Genomic DNA, 22,954 nt, shown 5'->3' on the forward strand with positions numbered 1-22,954 from the left:
TGTTTAAAATGGTTATATTATATTAATTCATTTATATTTTTGTTCACCTTACTATTGCACCTTGAGAAGCATGGCCAATAAGTTCCAGTTCCAGCATGATCCTGTCGGTACATATCGAGTTTTTCTGTTGTGTTCTCTTCACTTGTTTCTTAGCGGAGATGAATTATTGTTTACACAATTGAGGAATATATCTTTAGGTGGAGAAGTAAAGCCTCTCACGTAATTTTGATGTCCATTAACTATTAAAATTCACACCACGCATCCAATAATGGAAAGCATCCTTCATCTTATCCAATAATGATACAGAGGGTGTGCCTCAACACGTGCAATTTTGATGTCATAATAATTCATATTCATGTATCTAATAATACAAAGATTACATGAATTGAAAGACAAAGTGATGATAAGCAAATTAGGCTATTAAAACATTTGAAAAACAACTCATATATCTATCTAACACTCACGCAGGCATATAGGAATGTTTTTTTTTTTTTGACAAAATAGGAATGATTAGGATACAGATAAAATCATTTGAAATTTATTCTTAAAACCAGACATATCTAAAATATTTGCTATCATTTAAATTATTATGTACTGTTTTATTATGTGAAATCAGAAGAAAAAGACAAACGGACAACCTATTGTGGCGCCCGCTGTTGATTTCCTGATCCATGCATGTCTTCTTTTGTTAATTTTTTTTTATCGGTACTTCTTTTGTTTATTTATATTCACTTATTACCATGTACATTAATTTTTTTTAAAATTTTCATTATGAAATATTTTAATTTTATAAGTTCGACTCATTACACTACTAAAAGTTAATGAATTATTGAACAAATATAATGACAAAATATTTTTCACGAAAATGAGTCAAATGAGCTGGTGGAAGAGAATTTAATATTAAATTTTAAGTTTTTTGATGGCTGATTGAATTCACTTTTCATTATATTTATAGTTTTTTTTTTTAATTCAAACATAAGTACTCATATTTGATATTTTTATTAAATTGAAATAATCTTTCCCCAGCTAACTTATGCGCTGGGGGTCTGGTAGACTTCTTTTTGAGTAATGAAATTAAAATGAATTTTTACTTGATGATAAATAGTGAATTAAAAGTATGAATGTTATTTTGCAAATACAGTAATTTCCATTTAATATCTAACGCATGCTTCCAGAAACCCTACAAGTATTCCATGAAACATGTTTCCGTATTTATTTTGACATATGCCATTTATTTAATGGCAATAAAGGGTGAATTTATTGTCCTAGGTCCTTGGCCGTAGTAATGATATATGAATGCCCACTGGTGGCCATACCGTAGCATTGACGGAGCAGCCTGCAGCCTCTGCCACTTCCAGCTTTCAAACGTTTTCTCTTTGCCCTCTCTCTATCATCTATCAACCACCCCCTAACAGAAAATTCTTAATAATAAACTTTTTATTTTAAATTATATTTTTGGAACACAATTTTTATTTTTGCTTTTCAATAAGCTTCATTTAAAATTTCATTATTTTGAATATATATTAATCAATAAAAAATTGTTAGAAACTATACTGAGGACAGTCCTCAAATTTTAAAAAGAAAAACCAAGCTACCCGTCTATGTCTTCTCCCACATGCACGTAAGATGTGTCTAAAAAAAAAAAGATTTCTTATAACAATAATAGAAATGATTCTTAAATGTAGTATTATTTTTTATCGATAAATATTAATTACTAATTCTTAATTTATTTTGGAAATTTCGAATGCCGATTTCTTTTTTCTTTCTTCATCCTTTATTATTAAATCATCAATATATCTTCAAATATAGCATTACTTCATATATGTTTATTGTAAATAACTAAAAATTATAAACAATTAAATATTTTGAACATAAAAAATATATTTTTAATACATGATAAATAATTTAAATATGATATAGGATTATTTTTAATTATTTATATTTTTAAAATTTCCAAAATATTAAATTTGAATATAAAACTAAAAATATATTATTTATTAAAAATAATACATTATTCAATGTTTTATAATTTTTTAATCACATATTTTAATATGATAAATTAACATGCATTTTTTGTATTTACAAATAAAATAAAAACTTATATATACAGAGAGTCAGGGAGAGAATTTAAAAAGATTGCGACATGGCATCCTGAGATCCATTTAACACGTGTCAAAATTTGCTTAACCAAAACATTAAAATATTGAGTACGTGTCCGTAGAGCTACATGCACATCGCACGCATGGGGATGCCGCTGTACCAATTCCGGTGGTCTACCAATAATAAGTTTAAAAAAAACATGTGTTGGTTTAATTACACAACAAAATCAATTATTTTCTTTGTAAGTTCTGAAACCATGTTTATGATTAAAATTAACTAAAGTTATATTTTAGTCATTTTAACAGTTTAAAATTAATTTTATTATAATTTACTTGATCTTCTTTTATAAATACTTAGTAAGAGTAAAATTAATTTAAAATCAATTTGAAAATTTTTAAGGAAAAAAATATATTTAAGTTTTATTTATATGATAAGATCATTTTTTAAGGTCAAATGATACACATTTTTTTGTAAGAGTAAAATATAATTTTTTTATATGATATTAGTCCACATTTAATTAAAAGATCTAAAATCACAATTATATTTTTTCAAATTTTCATTTAAATCACCTATTATTAGTCAATTTAATTATTTAATTTGTTAAAAAATTAATTTTGAAAATTTTAAGTAAAAAATAAATTCCAGTTCTCAAGTATTTTTTTTCCCTTACATTTTTTTGCTACATAAACCCCCATAGAATTTGATAAGATAGTTCATATTTGGGTACTTGAAATTTCACTTTAAAATATTTTTATTTTATAATTTATATAATTGTTTTTTTATTAAACTTATCCTCAAAATAAAACAATTTATGTTTCCATGTATTTATCTCAAAATTAAATATAAAACAGCTTTTAAGGTAATGCCAATTAATTCAAGGATGGTTTTACTTCTTAAGTTAATGACAACTTTTATGTGGCAAAAATATAAGAAAAAATATTTGAGATCGTGTACTCAATTCAAGGATGATTTCACTTCATAAGATACAAGTGTTGCCAGCACTTCATAAGACATGTTCTTATTGATATATTAAATAATTTAAATTAATGTAAAATTTACTTAATCCTTTAATTAATGTGTAATAAGAACTCTCAATTGAATTCTGTAATAAAGTTATTTATTAATTGCATGAGAGTGTTTTTGACTAATTCCTTTGTAAACAAATAACTTTTCTACCATTTTTTTTTTATATTTATATGAATATTATTAGTTATTTAAACATCTGAAAGTCGACTTAGTGGCAAGGAATTTGAGAAATTTGCACATCTTAGGTTTAAGCTTTGATATTGTCTTTCTACACTGAAATTTATGATTTCACAACAAATATTTATAACAATATACTAGCGATTATCAATTTTAATTATTTCTATAAATTAATTAACTAATATATGTAAATCAATATATTTAAACTTCAATCGTATTCTAAATTATAATTTCTATAGATAACCTCTTTCAAGTAAAATTGGCACCTTTTATTTTGTGTAAAACTGTTACAAATGCAAAATATTAGTCGATCGTGGTTAGAGAAGTCATAAATAAAAGTTTAAAATCAGATGAGTACAATGATTTTTCATTTACAAGTTTTTTCTCAAAAAAAATAAAAAATAAAATTCATGTATGTTAATATTTTGTTAGACTTATATGGATGTTTGTGTTAAAAGTGTATATATATTTTTTGAAATGTATGTAATTTTTTAACTTTCTGCTTTAAATTATCCTCAACGATCTTCTAAAGGAATAAGGAAAACTGAGAATTTTATATAAAAGAGATAAAAAGAAAATAAAAAAATTATGGCGCGAAGAGGCCATAAGGAGTCAAAAGAAAAGAAAAGGGTTGTTCTGATGTGCTTTAAAAACACAGATAGATAAAATAGAGAGAGAGAAAGCAAGAAAGAAACACGCGGGAAAAATGTGACTAAAGATGTCGTGATTCAGACAATTTATCATCATAGAAATAGAGGCCACCATATTTGATCATTCGTCTTGATTTAAAGAGTTCCTTCTTTCGTTAAGGGGAATGTTATCTGTATAATAAATTTTACAATAGAAGAAGAAAAGAGACAAGTATAAAATGTACTCCTAATAAATAAAGAGTTATTATTATTATTATTAACAAAGTATTACTATAAATTGTTGATGAATAAGCTAGCTAGTAGTCGTCTTTCGGTTAAGGTAAGTTGGATGATTATATACATATAAACTCTGCTTTACGATTTTTGAAAGGGAATTTGAAGTGGTGCATAAAGAAAAATGAACAGCGAAAGACCAGCCATGTTCATCTTTCTTTTTGCTACTGCAATGTTTCAAAACTCACCCCATTATGGGCGATGATGGGGTCACCCTGTCCCCTCTTCTTCCGTCTTGCTTCCCTAAATATTACCAAAACCCAGTAATACATCACCTTATCATATTATATACACATGTATAATTCCTTTACATGTAATATCAATCTTGATATCCTAGTAGTTCATTGTTTACTGTGATCGGTCTCTATATTCTAAATTAATTGACCCATAAATATCTCTTAATTATACCCATGCTTTTATTGCGTATTTGCTTCACATACAAATTTCTATCTCTATCTCTATCCTAAAGCAATGCTTTCTAATCTTGGCCAAAGTCAGAAGCCACCGCCCATTCTTCCTATAAAAAGTATCCACTTTGCTTTCCTATATTTTAATGTTTTCTTCCCCTACTTATTAATAATAATAATAATAAGTCTTACTATATATTTTTATTATTTTATTATTATTTGTATAATAATTATTTTTTTAGTTTAATATTTTATTTATAAAAAAGTATAAAATTTATAGGAGAATTCGTAAAAAAGTATAATATTAATTGAAAAAAATATAATTTAGATCAAGTAATTTTTTTTCTTCAAAATATTATATACAATATAAAATTGTAATAAAATGCAAACTAATTTGATCTAATATCAGCAGTTAAAAAACACGTTGATTGTTAAAAACATAGACACAAAACTAAATTTAATAATCTTAGACAACAGAAAATAACTAGTATTTATATATGAATTTAATGTTAATGTTAATATATTAAAAATATTTTACAATGTTAATTAATAAAAAGTTAATATTGATATAACTATCAAAGATAAAAATAACTATAAATTCATCAGACATATTATGATGTGTAATAGTTTGTAATTGAATAATAATATAATTTTTTTACATTAATTATTTTTTTAATAAATTTTAATATATAAAAACTTATGATAAAAGTTATTATCATTGACATACAGTATCAATATTAATATCAAAATTTGAATAAGGATTAGATATTTGTCGGTTAGAAGACCAAATGTTATTTTATGGATATATTAAGAAAAGATGTACATACATATGCATGGAAGGAATGGACAATATTTGCATTCATTCATATCCATAAAAATGATATATAGCAGGAAGTGTTAGAAACATATTACTTTAAACATGTCTCGGTTAAAATTGATCGAAGATTATAAATTAAAAAAAAAGAATTATTAAATATGTTACAAAATTATATTATTTTAAATAAATTTGAATTAATAAAAAGAAAATTAAAAGAGTGCGTGAAATATTATATTATTAATATTTCTCACCTATATATATTTATACACTTAAATAAGTATTTAAAAAATGATAGCATAGAAATGTCACTGTTGTGTGGCATATCTACAGCCATCCTAAGAGAAAGAACCTCGGTTTTGGTGCAACCCTAAGAAGCAGCTGAGCTGAGCTGAGTCTCTTTCTCTCTCTCTTAGACCACCTCTATATCTGTGTCATAATCTCACACCTTCCCTTCTTCATTTTCATTCAGATAGATTGCAGTTTCCAAAGAACCCAACTCAACTTCAAAACCCCATAATAATCTCTCTTTGACGTTCATAAAAAACACACACCATGGACTCTTGTTCATCACCGCCAAACAACAACTCCCTCGCTTTCTCTCTTTCCAATCACTTTCCCAACCCTTCCTCCTCTCCCCTCTCCCTTTTCCACTCCTTCACCTATCCATCTCTCTCTCTCACAGGTTCCTTCCTTCTCCTCTCTTTCTCTCTATACTTGTTTTTTTTTTTTTATTTCTCTCACTAAAATAATACTCTTCCAGGAAGCCACACGGCGGATGCACCTCCTGAGCCCATCGCCGGCGGAGGATCGACCAACCTCTCCATATTCACCGGCGCCCCCAAGTTCGAGGACTTTCTGGGCGGTTCCTCCGCAACAGCCACCGCCACCACGTGTGCACCGCCACAGCTTCCGCAGTTCTCCACCGACAACAACAACCACCTGTACGATTCGGAGCTGAAGACAACAATAGCCGCGTGCTTCCCTCGCGCCTTCGCCGCCGAACCAACCACCGAACCTCAGAAACCCTCTCCAAAGAAAACCGTCGACACGTTCGGCCAACGCACCTCCATCTACCGCGGCGTCACCCGGTATCTTATTAATCATCGCCACCACCACCACCACCATCTTTTATCATTATAATATATATATATATATATATATATATATATATATATTTATTTATTTATTTATTTATCTGGTCTTGTTTCTTATTTTCAGACATAGATGGACGGGAAGATACGAAGCTCATCTATGGGACAATAGTTGTAGAAGAGAAGGCCAAAGCAGGAAAGGAAGACAAGGTAATAATACTATTATTAATACATGCTAGTTTTAGTTAATACTATAGGTTTATGTTGTGAGAGAGGGGTTGTGTCTAACGTGCGCCGGGGAGGGTAGAAGCGTAAACCGGGTCCACGAGATCTGGTCCTGAGTGTGAGACGGTCCACTCAATATGACCGGAATAAATGGGAGTAAAAGAATGTGGCTTGCTATTTCAAATCCCAATGCAAAATCCTTCTCAATGGTTCAGATTTCTCAGCAGCCGCAGCATTAGAATAATTGCTCTAGATATTTTTTTGGCGTCTTCTCCTAGTTTGCTACCAGAGTGTAGTAGTGCGACGAGTGTCATGTCTATCTAGGTTTTAGGATCATCAATATGAATTTAGTGCTACAGTAGCTGCTACTGTGCCTGCGTTTAATTCATTAATGATAATGAAAATATTACTATTTTTTTTTATTGTTATTGTGTCTGGTGTGAGTGAATGGGTGCTGGTGGTGTTGTTGAAGATTCTGACCGTGCTTTCTTTTGTTTCTTTGCGTGGCTTTTGTACCTGGGGAATGATTACTGACTCGTGGGGATCTTTTGCTCATTATGCGGTTTCAGTTTACCTGGGTGAGTATATCATTACTACCTTGACCTCATCATTTTGTTTTACCATCACAAACCACATACATATATACAACTGTTCATTTATGATCATCAATTTGATTGCGCATTTCCCAGATTCAGATTCTTCTCTAGCTAGGATAATCATTTTAGTCAAAAAATGACTTTTTGTTTCTTCTTCCTTTTCTGTGATATAGGTGGTTATGACAAGGAAGATAAGGCAGCCAGGGCTTACGATCTCGCAGCTCTCAAGTACTGGGGTCCAACTACCACCACCAACTTTCCCGTAAGTAGAAGGATATTCCTTTCATTTCACAAATGGGTTAATTTTTTGTTTTATTTTTTAGTTAATACTATAGTGTATTCAAGTATTCAACACTTCGAGTTGATAATCTTTAATGTAATAATACATTTATTTTGCATTTCACAGATTTCCAACTATGAGAAGGAACTGGAGGAGATGAAGAACATGACCAGGCAAGAGTTTGTTGCTTCTCTAAGAAGGTAAAATTATATATAGTTACTTATTTTTATGGTTTAACGGAGTATCAGGAAACATTAATTAGAGTATATGAGAAAATGTTTAATTTATTTTCCTCAATGTTATAATAGGAAGAGCAGTGGTTTCTCTAGGGGGGCCTCTATATACAGAGGAGTGACGAGGTATTTGTCTAGTACTTTCACGTTTTAACGTTATGTGGCCTCTTTTTCATTCATTTTGGTCGCTAGCGGATATCTTTCTTGTTTCTGAATGAATAAAATACATTGATTCAGACACCACCAGCATGGCCGATGGCAGGCGAGAATAGGCAGAGTTGCCGGAAACAAAGACCTCTACCTTGGAACTTTCAGTGAGTCATCAATATCTTCCATATTTTGACATCAATTATTTTGTTTGTTGCTTTTCCATCCTCTACACGTGCTTTTTTTTGAAAAGGAAACAAGTCCCTCATTTTTTATACACACACATAAAGTATAATGCTGACAATGAGGTTTGTTAAACTACCAAAATGGCCAAATCCCTTATCTCTAGTCCAATTGCATATTTTAGTAATAATAAAATTAACTTGGGCATTTTTTTTTATTGTTGTTTAAAAAATTAGGCACCCAAGAAGAAGCTGCTGAGGCCTATGACATTGCTGCTATCAAATTCAGGGGATTAAATGCAGTCACAAACTTTGACATGAGTCGCTACGATGTAAAGAGCATTGCAAATAGCACTCTTCCAATTGGAGGTTTATCTGGCAAGAACAAGAACTCCACAGATTCTGCATCTGAGAGCAAGAGCCACGAGGCAAGCCGATCCGACGAACGAGATCCATCGGCGGCTTCATCCGTGACCTTTGCATCACAGCAACAGCCTTCGAGCTCCACCTTAAGCTTTGCCATACCCATTAAGCAAGACCCTTCAGATTACTGGTCCATCCTGGGGTACCATAATTCTCCCCTTGACAACACTGGCATCAGGAACACTACTAGTGTTACTGCAACTTCTTTTCCATCCTCCAACAATGGCACTACTAGTAGTTTGACACCCTTCCACATGGAATTCTCAAATGCCCCCACAAGTACCGGCAGTGATAACGATGCCGCGTTTTTCAGTGGAGGAGGCATCTTTGTTCAGCAACAAAGTGGTCATGGTAATGGTCATGGAAGTGGAAGCAGTGGTTCCTCCTCTTCTTTAAGCTGTTCAATCCCATTCGCCACGCCCATCTTTTCTCTAAATAGCAATACTAGTTATGAGAACAGTGCTGGTTATGGAAACTGGATTGGACCTACCCTGCACACATTCCAATCCCATGCAAAACCAAGTCTCTTTCAAACGCCAATATTTGGAATGGAATGAGCTCATGCACGAGGTGGGATGAGAATCTGTGCATATAATGATGAAAGGGGAAGGGCAATAGTGGTGATGGTGTTTTAGCATGCAAAAGAAGCAAGGACGAACTAGTACCTTTAGCTGATGCAGTATTTGAATGAGTTGGACTGACAGTCATAATTTCATGAGAAGCGTAGCTATACCTAGCAGCAGCTGACACTGTACTAACTCAAAGTTCCTTTGTTATGTTTTGGATGAATTTTCTTTTTTTTCTTTTTCGCCCCCTTTTTAGCTTTTTGTCCCTGTTAATATACTGACATCATTTCAAATGAGTATAATGGGAAGAAAAAAGAAAATCCTTTTGTAATCCCCTTTCATCTCATTTTTGTTAGTATTAAAAACTTGCTATATCTATGCGAAAGGCATTCAATGCCTATATATATATTGCTGTACCTTTGGTATGTCTTTTTAACTTTTTTCGCTAAATTCGCATCAAATTTGGTTTTGTACGTCCTACATGCAGCTTTTTTGGTTTCTAAAAATTAATTAAAATAACAAAAGCATTAATTTGCTAACGGATTTATTTTATGGTTTTGAATGGAAATCTCAGTCCATATTTATCTGATGAGCCATGCGTAAGTTAAGTGTTTAATATTATATGACGCGGCAAGGGACACATCTTTATCCTGCTTGCAATGTTTTTTGTCCATCCGCAGTGACGGAAAAAGCTGAGATTATATTCGTTCAGCAGCCTCGGGAGAATTTCAACACTGGCGTTTATTGTGAGTGCGTCTCTCTTTCTCTTTCGGCTAGACTTGTTTCACATGCAAACCACATCTCTCTCAACTCTATAGAATCAGCCATTGCTTTTACTTTTTACTGGGAAGAAAAATATCTTGAAAATTAATTCGTTTCTTTTTGGAAGAGTGCATATTTCTTCATTTTGTTGTAAGATTTTACTTAAAAACTGATTTTAAATAGTCATTATAATATATATAATTATAAAACAAATATAAGTTGCATCTCTCTTGCTATTAATTTGTAATTATAATTTGAGTAGATATCACTTTAAATTTAATAAATAGAAATTCAGAATATGGCGGTGCATGCTTGCATATATTTTTATTCATTTTAAGAAAATGGTCCGGTTTAATTTCATACTGCTATTTTTGTCATATCGAAAAAATAAATAGTCAACTGGGCAACCTTATCGCTCAAGAGTTTCGTGTGTGGAACACCTTGAGCTTCGTCGTTTGGGTGGTGTAATAACAGTTCACCAAGAAGAATGACGTAGACAATTCCTAAGATTCTAGATACAAAAATCACAAAGATTTGCATTGATTTCCAAAAAAAATATTTTTTTTTCCTATTTTTATCGTGCACGATAATTTTTATTTCTATTTTCATCATGCATGATAATTTTCTGTTGTTTAATGTCTATGTTTTTTTTTTCGATCAATTTTAAATATTGTCATATGTTTGAATTATATTGATAAATAAATATTTTAATCATTAATAAATTTTATATTTTCATTATAAAGTTTTTAGAAATTAAAAAATATATAATTATTTATTTTCCATTATTTTAAAATAATTTATAAATAAATATTAGAAGATGAGTTTTTTGTGGAATCTACAAAATTTGGTTTAAGATCTTAAGAATGACGTGCCATCACGGAATTCATTAAAAAAAGTGGTTAAAAACTCAAAATGAGATCTCTAATTATAGACGTACTTATATTTTTGTGATGATGGTATTAAAGTAATATTTTTGTGAGTTATGATACTAGTTTATGTTCTAAGGGAACTCACGTACGACTAAAGCTCTTAAGGATAGATCCTACGCAATTTAGCTAGGCAGTTGTTAAACTTGATTTTGTCAGATTAATTAAAAGTATGGTAAACAATCATTTGTATTTCTGAATGTGTAAAGTGTTGATAAATTTATTTTTAAAATATAAAAATTTAAATTTTAGTCTCTGAAAGTGAAAATGCTACGATAAATTTATTTATTCATTAATTTTTTTCTGTTAACATTAATAAAAAAAAGCCTACGTGACATATTGAGTAAAGAATTTGTGAGTGTTCTATATATTCAAGAACGAAAATGACTATTTATCTAAAATATAATTTAATTTTCACATTTTCTTCATTTTTTTAATTATTACAAACGTAACATTGTAATAAATACTTTAAAAAATAAAAAATTAAGCATAAGTTAGAATAAACATAATAATAAGCATAATATTGATTAATAAGCATAATCTATCTATTGCTTTGAAATTTTTAATGTGATAGTACCTTACACAAAATATGAGACTCAAACAAAAATGCTTATCCATTAAGTTAATCCTTATAAAAAATGAGACTCAACTTGATTTTGTCACTATATAATATTGTCATAATAAAAATTTTAAAGCAACAAACATATTATGTTTATTAATTAATATTATGCTTATATTATGTTTGTTCTAACTTATGTTTGCTTTCCTATTTTTTTAAGTGTTTATTATAATGTTATATTTGTAACGCTTAAAAAATGGAGGAAGATGAAGATTAAATTATATTTTAGGTAAATAACCATTTTTGTCCCTGAATGGGTAAAACACCGACAAATTCATCCCTGAATGTGTCACATAAAATTTATCAGTAACAGGCAGAAGTTAATAGATGAATGAATTTTTCACCACTTTTTTACTTTTGGGGATTGAAATTTGAATTTTTATTTTTCAAGAATAATTTGTCAACGTCATATACAATCAAGGACTAAAATAATTATTTATCCTTAAAAATCATTGTTTTAGTAGGTTTTTTCTTTCGCTACCCTTTTTGTCATATAATTAGTAAACACGTTGTATAATTAACTATTCTATCTCTATTTTATTTTCACGATCCTAATGGCCAAACTCCAAAATTCAGCAATGTATATACCAACTCAAACTCTATAGGAGATGCAATAATTGGTCCTATATTCTTGTGTACTATTTACATTAGAAAGGTAAGTCGGGGGCCACTAATTATGAGGGAGCTCAATTTTGACCAAAAGTTGGATAATCGAAATTCAAAAGTGAAAAAATAAAGTATAACAATAGGACAGAAACAAAACCCATAATATTGTTAGTATTGTTGTTGTGAACTTTTTGCGATGGGTCCCCTTCCTTTTAGACTAGTTACAACTGGACATTAGTTTAGAGACATATAGTTAAAAAATTCAAAGAAAAAATATATGGAACGAGAAAAGGAGGGAATAGAATTATAAGGGATCTCCAAAGAAAAGAAAAAAAGTGTCTTTTCTTGTCTTCTCTCAAACCCTCTAAGGATGATGACTATCCTCTGTACCTTTCGGCGCTTATTAGATCCTTCCCCACCCATGCCCTCATCTTTGACCATTGCTTTGACTATTGCATCTTTTTGTTTGATGCACTATGGTATATCGAAGTGTACTGAAAATGGAAGCTATAGCACGAATACAGTATATTTCGGAGTAATGCTATGTCTAACATTAATTCCAACCGCGAAAAGAGAGAAGAATATTCCAATAATTTGGTTCTATATAATATGATGGCAAGGAAAGAGGTGTCACGGAAACTCCTACTATGCACCTTCTTCTCGCTGGCCAGGTTAAACACAAGTACAATACTAACTAAATAGTAAAACCAAATTTATTTTACCTGTAATGATGGATAGATTACGCACATCGTGTGGTCAGCTTCTATAATATTTTGCTATCATGCATCTTTTTAGCCATAAGATCTTTCTCATTATATATGGCTCCACTTTGAGTTTTTTGTTTAATTTCAATATTTTTCATTTTAAAAAAAGCAGGAAACCTTATTTTTTTCCTTCCTAATAATACTCTCATTTATTAGTGTTTCACTTAAAACTTAAGTGAATTTACAATTATATTCTAACTCTTATATAAAAGTATGTACGTTTCTTTTCAAGTCATAATTTTACTATGGAAATTAATTTGTATAATTAATATTTTAAAAAATTATTGTCCATAGTATTTGTGGTGTGTTTTATCACACTACTTATAAAGTAAAAGTTGCGTATTATCTGCTTCACAAAGAATGCTGGTCAGTGAGTTGCATCACCTGCATGCATGAATTATACGAGATAATTCAAATGTTTGGAGCCTTATTAGCTATCAGCTTTTTTCAGGGAATTTCGTCCATTAATTCGAGTCACATACAATTATACGTAATTGTAATTGTGCGCATATACGAATCTCACATAAATGGCCTTTATCGATGTAAGCCCAGATTAGTCATTATATCACATTCCTTCTAAAAAAAAGTTAATACCAAACTACATTATTGGAACTTAGGTAGTGGTTAGGAGTCTATAGAAGTATGAAAGTCCCAGACATTTGTTGCCCAGAGTGATTAAGGTCTTGCATATGTTCACCTAATGCAGTCCTTTTCTGCTCAAAAGTCTTACCCTACAAATTTTACAATCGTTAAATTAAAGTCCCAGGGAAACCCACACCCGCCATTATAAATAAAGAAATGAAGAAAGAAAGAAATACGTCACATGTATTCTCATGTGAAGAAATTTAGATTTTTTTATGGACAACTGTTAATTATTAGTTTTTATTTGTGAAAAAATTCAAACCCACATCCTTTCTCCTTTTCTTTTAATCAGTATACCAACCTTATATCTCCATGAAAGAAACCCAAGTAGTCACCAATCAAAGATTAGCATAGCATAGCTTAACTAAAAAAAAGAGAGAGAGAGATTAGCATAGCTAGATAGTGTGAATGGTCCTTCATATCCTTCAAAGAAGAGGGCTCCATGTTTAAACTTATTTCCAAATATAAACCATCGTATTAGCATCAGAATATATTATATAGATGAGAGTCTGGCTATTTAATAGTTATAACAAAGTTTCTTCAATTATATGTAGTTCTAGACAGTGAGAAAAACGTGGGTAGGCATGGATTAATTTGCACCAAACTAATTGATAATTAGCTGGTAATGGTACTTTATGTCAACCTTACCCAGGTGATTAAAATTATGTGTTCAAAGCAAGTTGACAGGCACATGCGAAATCTTAAAAAGGCTACACTTTGAAATGGGAACAAAATGAATAATGATAGACAAATGTAAAACTTCAAAAAGCTCCCCCTTTTTCTTTTTTGTTGTTAAATTTGAGCGTAGGGACCTCTTTTTTTCTGTTTTCTTTTGGGTGAGTTAAGTCGCAATCTATGTTCCCCATATGTTTTGTCTACAAACAAGTTATGTCGGCCATAGGATAATACAAACATCCACCTAAACTTTATTAATTAATTAATTACATCATGTCTTCTTTTTGGCTCTGGATCATAGGTGAGTACCTTTGACCGAGGCCTAAAATTGAAAGGGCATGGAGTATCTTAGCTAGGTAGCAACCAAACCCACTATTTGTTACTAATTTGTTTGATTGTTTTTCTTTTTATGTTAATATAATGATGAAATATTTAGAGGAACGTACTGTGCCTTTTGGAGTAAGGCCACCATACATAATTAACAAATTGTGCTTATCTATAGTATCCATGGATATCTAAGTTTATTTCTCCGACATTTCTTTTTAAACAACTTTGTCTGTGTGGAAGGAATTATTATAATGATTTGTTAATATTGTGATAATCATGAGTCAGTCGATGAAGCCTCACGTGCTTTTCTGACCGCAGTGCTCCGGCGAAGCGTGCGGTTGAATGTCAGAAATCAGAAGTAATAGATTGCATAGATCTCATCTCTCTCTCCATTCCTTGCTTAGTTTATATATTTGTCCGTTAATATGAGATCTCTTCGCCAAGGTGAGTTTTTATTTTTCTATTTATTTATGCTTTCATTTTTTAGATGCTTTATTAGATGAAAATTTTATCATTTGAAACGAAAATAATTTTCATTTTAAAATAAATAAAGATGAATTCAAATGAATAGAATTAATGATTAAATACACTATTCAATTTTTCTCTGCTCAATTAACTAACTAGATTTCCTTGCTATTCACTGTTTGAATTTAAAATTGTATGAGTAATTGCTTGCATAATTTATGTTTTATTTAACGGTACTTAATGGAAATGAATTGTGATTTCAAGCGAACATTTATAAAAGTATTAGTGTCTCGAATCACATGGCGTCATGCGAACTTAATTATTACTTGGACTGAAAATGAATTGCATAAGCTTACTAGCACAATTTTTACATAGAAAAAAGTCTTTGTTATTTTTTCCCCTAACACCGTTAATTATATAGCACCAAACACTTGTATCATTTTTAAAAAGCTTAAATAGTGATTATATTTTGTTGTTAAATATTTAAAGTGATTTCAACAACAAAATATCTAAAAATGGGATTAGATTACTCTAAACTAGGTAAAGATAAAGTAACTAATATCAGTTGATAAAAAAATCAATGAGATTTATATTCTAACTTTACATAATTGATTATGCGTGTGTATGTAATAGTATCAATAAAAGCTCCTTGAAAACAAATTGATCTCTATAAAAGCTCCTTTATGCGTGTATAACTGTATATTTTCAACACATAAAGAAAATTATGTTATCCGGAAATAAAAGCTCCTTTAAAACAAATTGGTCTCTATAATGAACTAGTATTGTATCAATTCTTGAATATTAACGAGATAATTAATTATATATTTCAAAATAAATGAAAGATGTATATGCATCCTGGTTTTAAAGACAAATTCATTTTAGAATAGTTTTGTCCACTTTAACAACTTAGTGGAAGGGGTATTTGATGAATCACTGATCCAATATATAGCATTGATGAAATATCACACTCTTCAACTTAATTCGATCGTAACGATGCATATGCCAATTTACAGGGATTAAAAATTATATAAATGCTGTAACTTATAAAACGAGAAAGAGATTCTGCAGCAAACAACAATCTAATTGTAAAACGAGAAAATCATGAAAGATATATGCACTATATATATATATATATGATATCTCTGTTCATCCCTGCCGACAATATTATATCACAGATCACTCGTACTGAGCTTTGGTTATTTTTCGAGTGATAAAATTTTTGTTGTTATCGTTTGAATTTAAAGTTTGTTTGGTTGAGATCAAATAGGAGGAAAGAAGAAGAAATTTTTAAAATTTCACATGAATCTCATACTTTTATATCTTTATTTTAGTTTAAATATTTTTTCTTTTTCTCTCCAACCAAACAACCCCTTAAATAAGCATTATAAGTTTCGGGAGATAAATATTACTATATAAAAGGATTTTAACATCAGTTCTAGAGGAGTTTCAATATTGATTCTAGAATCGAGGTAGAAATAACTGTCATTGAGAGTAAACATTTTCAACATTAATGGTGAAATCATTATCTACATCGGTTCTGGCTTCTGGCTAAAACCGATGTAGCAATATGATCAAAATTGTGTATTCTAAAATACTTTTTACATCAGTTCTAAAAAAACCGATGTTGAAAATAACATTTGTAAATAATAATAATAATCTTCAAATTACACAGTTTAATATAACATTTACATTGGAAGGCTTGATCCTTTAATTATAGAACTAATAGATGCATAAATAGGCAATACATGGGATAAAGAGTTACAATTAGGACCATGAAAATCTTCAATCAACACACCATAATATTACCATAAACATCATACATGTATTTAGATGACTGAATGAGAAAGAGTTAATGCATCAAGGCACTTTGCCCTTACCAAGTTGTTCCTTCTGTTCTGGACACTCCTTTGCAGCTAGAGGAACAATCCCACAAATTTCAGCATTGGAGTGAACAACTTGAGCACAGGTACTGTCAGGGCACTCAGCTATTTGATCCCACTGGGAAACTGGTTTAGGACTATCAACTTCTACAGGACGTTTGGTCCATGAGCTCTACAAAAGGAGATGACAAAGAACTTGTCAAGTAGCTTTTGGTTACTAGAATAAGAACATGACCTCCATACAACAATACTGGCAAGTTAGTCCTAAAACCAATATGCTGATGACTTGTGGTGTTTGTTGTTAAACTGTTTACCTCATTTACCAAAGCGTTTGAAACTAATGTGTCTTAATGAATGACATGTTAAATTATGAGGTTTCTAGTCCTTTACTTTTTCATTTATTAGCAAGTAGCAAGTGATAACAGCGTTACGTGCTAGTCTGATCGAACACAAACAGAGTCACAGAAACAGTAAGAGATGAATGCAAAATGAGGTGTATCATTCAATTATCAGAAATTGAACCCAACAAGAGTACACTTCCCCCAGAGTTACAACTCCTATACCAGAGGTTTCCCTCCTCTCTCTCACTCACACCTCTTTCCCTATATTCATCAATCCGATATCAGAATTCTCAATTCCTGGCATAACCACCTATCATAACAGAACCTATCAATCAGTAAAAGACTATACAGCTAGTGATACCTACCATAACAGAATACAACTAAGCATAGAATAGAGTTACTTGACGGCTGTAAAAGAGCTTCACTGCCGCCTAGCTATTGGCTAATATATGCATACTCTAACACAAATTATCAATGCTATTACTTCCTCTTTTATTTCTAGTTTACAAATTTATAATCATAACCCATCCCCATCATAATTATAGATCACCATGGATCATAGAACTTGATAAGTGAAATGTGAAATCTCTTTGTGTTGTGCTTGATCAGAAAATTAAGAACAAATACACCTTTGCCACCCCTTGCTCAGTGATAAGCAATAATAGTAAAAGCTAGAAGATTAGCAGACCAATCTAGTATGAAACAAGGAAAGCTTGCAAATTGAGTATGACAACCTCATATGCAAAGGCCTGCACAAAGTGAGTATTCAATCACAAATTTAGCTTATTTATAAACAAATCAGTTACATCTATAACTACTCTGCAGTAAGAGGTGCTAGATAGCAGTAAGTCTATTACAACAAACTTCTAGCATGTTTACCATAGACAAACATAACAACAGTAAACTCTTACAGAACTAAAGTCACACAGGCTTAACAAGCTTATTTAGCCTATAGTCTAAAATGCTGTCAGGGCTACCTCCTTATCTGGGGGCATCCTGCTCTTTTATTAGGTGTAGCAAGAGGGCAATAGGAACCTAGAGGGCATGCTTCAAGAACAATAAGACAGAATAGAAGCATCAGAGACAGTTTTTGAGATACATCTAGACAACCACTAGTGTTATTACAATTGATGCCAATATGCTTCAATGATACATCTAGACAACCACTAGCCTTCACAACAGACTTGACAATTCGAAGTTCTTGCAGGTATCTCCTTCAAATTTTTAAGGTCAACCATCTTGCTTGAGGGAACACTACAAGCCCATCCCGGCTCACAACCGGGGACCCATGAGGTTAAATTGCAGTTCTTGTTAGGCTTTAAATAATTGGCACTTACAGATTTCCCCAACAAAACTATTTAAGAAAAACTTCACTTCTTCTGCTGTACACAAACGTTTCGCAATATCTCCTGTTAAATCATCAGAATACCAAGCATAAGAACAGTTGTCTCATTAGACAAACAGATTTCCGGTAGTATATAACAGAAATTCAAATGTTGCTCGTTTCCCTCATCCATTCACCTCAGTTGTAGCAAGAAACACTTTTTCTTTTTTCCCTAGCCGTCATTTTTATGTTAACAGGATGATGAAATGAAAATAGTGGTCAAAATAGGAGAATACAAACAAGTCACTAATATAAAAGATGGTGTATAGAATAATGATGAACCTTCTGTTAACTGCGAACAATGTAGTCCCAGCATAAACATATTCATGAATTCCATGTTTGTCTTGTACTATCATCCCTAATCAAGATCAAAATAAAGTGTACTAATTTTCCCTTTCAAGTTACATCCATATTAGTTAAAATACATCCATAATTTTCATCCTCAAAGGCCAATAAGGATGTAGTATGCTTCAAAAAAATTTGTTTCCTTAGATCTATGAACATGCTCATTCAGATTTTCTAGCTAAATCCTGAACAAGCAGGGTTGGCTGCTCGGAAACAGAATAAGGAAAATGAAAGAAATGATAAAAAAAAGGTGTATTTTCTTGCCTCTAGTCTTCTTAATGCAAGACACCAAGAAGTCCAAATCAGATGAAAAATTAAATGCTTGATTCCAATCAGCATCCCTGTAATTTAAGTGTGAAATAAGTACTATCTTCCATATATGATTTTAGTATAGGGCAATTATTAAGGAAACAACAAATAAAAGGTTTTCATTGAAAATCACGATAGGAATGTCTCTGAAGTCTACGAGAAATTTGATCAAAGGCATGTCTCTGAAGTCTATGAGAAATTTGAACAAATTAAAAACTATATGTGTGATACTCAGCAATCAGCCAAGCCCATACGCCTATACCTGTGCTATATCCTATGGAACACGACAAGAAAATCTTTTAAGGCAAACTGCATGATCAGTTTCACTTCACATGCTGAGTTAAAAATCTATTAACTTAGTGATCAGTTTCACTTCACATGCTAAGTTAAAAATCTATTAACTTGAGAGTTGTTGCTCGGGGCTCAATTTGCTTGAGAGAGAAGATGAGTTCATGTTTTGTTGTGCTCACTGGTTTTTAAGAGTCATGGAATCCATTTTCAGAAATGGCAATGGCTGGGCATATGTGTAGGTAACTTGTCTTCACAAACAAACAAGTAATTCCCTGCTTAGCCTATAATCAATGTGTTTTGATGGTTAAAGAATTCTGAAATATCTTTTATTATTTTTTATTTGTTAGTTATTTCAAACTAAGACTTATATGTAAGCTTGATAGTTTTGTGTGTTTATCTGATACTCTTTGGATTCTTCTGTCGTATGGTCCCTACTTAGTTTCAAATTTTATTGTGGCTATTTCTCTGTTCTCAAGTTATTACTGAGCAATCATCATCCGACTACTACCTGTGGTTCTCAAAGTGGTCCTTCCTCCAACTTCAGTTATTGTGATTATCATATATCAATTTTTAAAACTGGTATGATGTAATTCAGATTTTCATACTTAGATTTTGTACACTTCTAAACTCTCACAACAAGTGTTTAAAGATAAAAACTAACAAGTAGTCATCATTAGTCCACACCTCCAACTAGCTTTTTCTAAACACAAGCAACTTTTAACCAGTGATATAATTGGCAAGAAACAAAAATGATGCTTTGTAAGTGAAAAAGTTCACAACCAAGTTGCTGTAAGAAACAGTTCTGAATGAAACTACAACATACAGAACTTAGAGCAGGCCTTATACATATAGCAACTTCCATAGTATGGATCAAATATGATCTACCTCTTCTCACTTTTGACAGAATTTTATATAGCCGTTTTTTTTTAAAAAAAAATATTACTTATCCAGTAAAAATTTTAAGTAATTTTTTTATATATATAATCTAAATGAAACAAATTGTTTTAAAATTACTTTTTTTTACCAAATTTTAAAATTACTTTTTATCTTACATCTTAAAATATATAAAAAAATTGCATAATCAATTTTATCTATGATTAATTATTAAAATAATCTTTAAAAATAATAGAATTCAATCATGTGCATTAATTGTTGCTTCATCAATAGTGTAAGTAAACCTTTATTAGCATTGGTGAATCAGGATAGCACCACATTTGGTCCATAAGATTTTTTGCTAAATTTGATAAGAATTATTAGGTACATATGGAAATGTAAGCAAGGAAAATTTACAATTTCATTATTGAAATCCAATGGAGTGCTGCCCTCTTTGTACTCCATAACTTTCATTAAAAATAAAATAAAAAAAATCAAATGGAAATGCAGTACATGACAGCCTACAAATTTCATGTAAATTCAAGTGTCTACACTGCATTCACCCTATTTAGATGCTTTAGTGGTGACTACTATATATGAACTTCTATATTTCAAATTATGCAGAAAACTAAACAGGGCAGTAGAAACAGAATGAAAAATGATTCTTGGACACCCCCTTAGGAGTAGACACCAGAGAAGCATATTGATCTGCACCGCTCCATTGCAAGACCAAGAAGTTGTCTTGCAACAACAAAACCAATTGTTTATCAAACAAGTTTTCTGTTATACCATTAGTGAGTTGGCTAGATTATCAACAAGTCAAAAGAATATTGGCTAGGACCATAATTGACTTGGTGGTGTTAGAGTAGGTAAATTTCTTGTACTCAAAGCCATATTTATTTAGAATGGTTCTACATTTATTGGTCACCTATATTACAAACCAAATTTATTTCATGCTCTACTTTTTCTTTTCTAAATTTCAAAACAAACCATGTGCATAAATTATAAGACAACTTCTTGGTCTTGACCAAAATCAGTAGGAATGCGATAACTTCAAGTTACAAACAAGCAACTTTTAGCTTTTTTAAGGTGAATCTCCTAACTGCATTAATTGGTCTTGAGAAAGGAGACACAGGATAAAACCTACAACGGGAAAGCAAAATCACAAGAACAACGAGACTGACCACGCATATCAGAACTTCACCAAGAAAAAAAAAAGGATCACGCATGTCAGAATTGATATATGATAATCACAAAACTATATCAGATAACTTGAGTTAATTAATGAATTAATGAATATCAATACATTCACCCAAATAATACTTGATAATATCAAGTTTTATTGAGATTCCTGTGTAAGCTGTCTCATAATGAAGAAGTTCAAAAATTACGTTCATATATCTCTTTAAGTTATCAGCATAGGATATTAAAGGTAATGACAATATGAATACCTGGTCATATCAGCATATCAGAATCTATATATGGCAAGCTATTCTGTGACCAAAGGATCAATGGGGCATTTAATCGAACAGGCAAGCAGCACCAAACAAAGGCAGCGGAGCTTGGTCACATGTAAATCCTTGCAGCGGAGCTAACTCAGGCAAGCTTGGTCACCTATGAGACTGTAGCCACTAAAATCAGAATCTCCAAGACAAGAAATGACGAAAAAAAGAGCAAAGAAGATGGCAAATGGCAGACTGTGGTCACGTACCTGCGAAGCACCGTTGCAGAGAGGGAAGCAGTGAATGGCAGACGCGGTGGCCACAATGACGACAGCGACGACGTTGCAACATTTGGGAAGTTGCAGAACGGATATTAGAAACATGAGGGGTTCCGAGATGCGAGGGAATGCAAAATGGATATTAGAAACATGACATCCACAACCTTGATTTTTAAAAAATGGATGTTAACGTGATAGACACAGTAATCAATCTTAATTTTACACATACAATATCAATTTTAAGATGATCAATGTTAACTTTATACTTATAGCATTGGTTATTTTAAAATTAATATTATCATGACACTTTATATTAATATCGATTTTTATTAAAATCAATGTTAAAGGGCAGGCGTTAATTCCATATTTTCTAATATTATTGGACAGAACTGCATCGCCTATATGGAGCTTTTATTACAAACTAAGGTAGCTGCATATGATGAAGTGAAAACACATAAATGAATAGACTCTAGGCGTCACACCTTATTCGTTTTCAATGTGAAATTAATGCATTTTTATCATAATCTCAGGATAAGAGTATGTCCAACATGTACACAACTAACAGAATGAGGCGTTGAGTAAAAGGAATTGAAGAAAGAAAGAGGAAATATAAACACTCATTCATTCCACACTCTAATCTTCAACACACACTAACTTAACTTTGGAGGATCGTGCTTAGATCAACTAGAGTCCCACCTCCCGGACTAGTACTAAGCAGCTTTAAAATTAATTTCATTCAAGTTATAATTGTGAAACGTCAACAAGTGCCTTGAGGACACCAATTATGAAATTAAAAATATTGTTCATAAACTTCTACCATAATTCCCATTGT

At 31.2% G+C, this 22,954-nt stretch overlaps 1 protein-coding gene and 2 long non-coding RNA genes across 4 annotated transcripts; 2 read left to right on the top strand and 1 right to left on the bottom strand.

The window, feature by feature from the left end:
* Positions 1–5,779: 5,779 nt before the first annotated feature.
* On the top strand, positions 5,780–9,609 carry LOC114382832 (AP2-like ethylene-responsive transcription factor AIL5). Its single transcript, XM_028342473.1, has 9 exons — positions 5,780–6,132; positions 6,211–6,538; positions 6,669–6,751; positions 7,336–7,344; positions 7,536–7,624; positions 7,769–7,842; positions 7,951–8,001; positions 8,113–8,189; positions 8,442–9,609. The coding sequence occupies exons 1-9, from the start codon at positions 6,003–6,005 to the stop codon at positions 9,182–9,184; spliced, it is 1,584 nt and encodes a 527-aa protein (XP_028198274.1). The 5' UTR covers positions 5,780–6,002; the 3' UTR covers positions 9,185–9,609.
* Positions 9,610–14,693: 5,084 nt separating this feature from the next.
* Positions 14,694–17,229, top strand: LOC114381922. Its single transcript, XR_003660116.1, has 2 exons — positions 14,694–14,958; positions 16,893–17,229. It is a non-coding gene; the product is annotated as an uncharacterized LOC114381922 (long non-coding RNA).
* LOC114381921 lies at positions 16,604–22,872 on the bottom strand. Of its 2 annotated transcripts, none has more exons than XR_003660114.1 (3): positions 22,114–22,872; positions 21,854–22,024; positions 16,604–18,609 (listed from the first exon to the last, which is right to left on the bottom strand). It is a non-coding gene; the product is annotated as an uncharacterized LOC114381921 (long non-coding RNA). The 2 variants fall into 2 exon arrangements; XR_003660115.1 differs by having other exon boundaries at positions 16,604–17,031; positions 22,114–22,868.
* Positions 22,873–22,954: the final 82 nt, after the last annotated feature.

The sequence above is a fragment of the Glycine soja genome, chromosome 13 (assembly GCF_004193775.1).
Source record: "Glycine soja cultivar W05 chromosome 13, ASM419377v2, whole genome shotgun sequence".
NCBI lineage: Eukaryota > Viridiplantae > Streptophyta > Magnoliopsida > Fabales > Fabaceae > Glycine > Glycine soja.

Coding starts and splice junctions, on each gene's coding strand:
- LOC114382832 (XM_028342473.1), top strand. CDS start 6,003: ATGGACTCTTGTTCATCACCGCCAAACAACAACTCCCTCGCTTTCTCT. Junction 6,133..6,210: donor TCCATCTCTCTCTCTCACAG/GTTCCTTCCTTC, acceptor ATACTCTTCCAG/GAAGCCACACGGCGGATGCA. Junction 8,190..8,441: donor CCTCTACCTTGGAACTTTCA/GTGAGTCATCAA, acceptor TTAAAAAATTAG/GCACCCAAGAAGAAGCTGCT.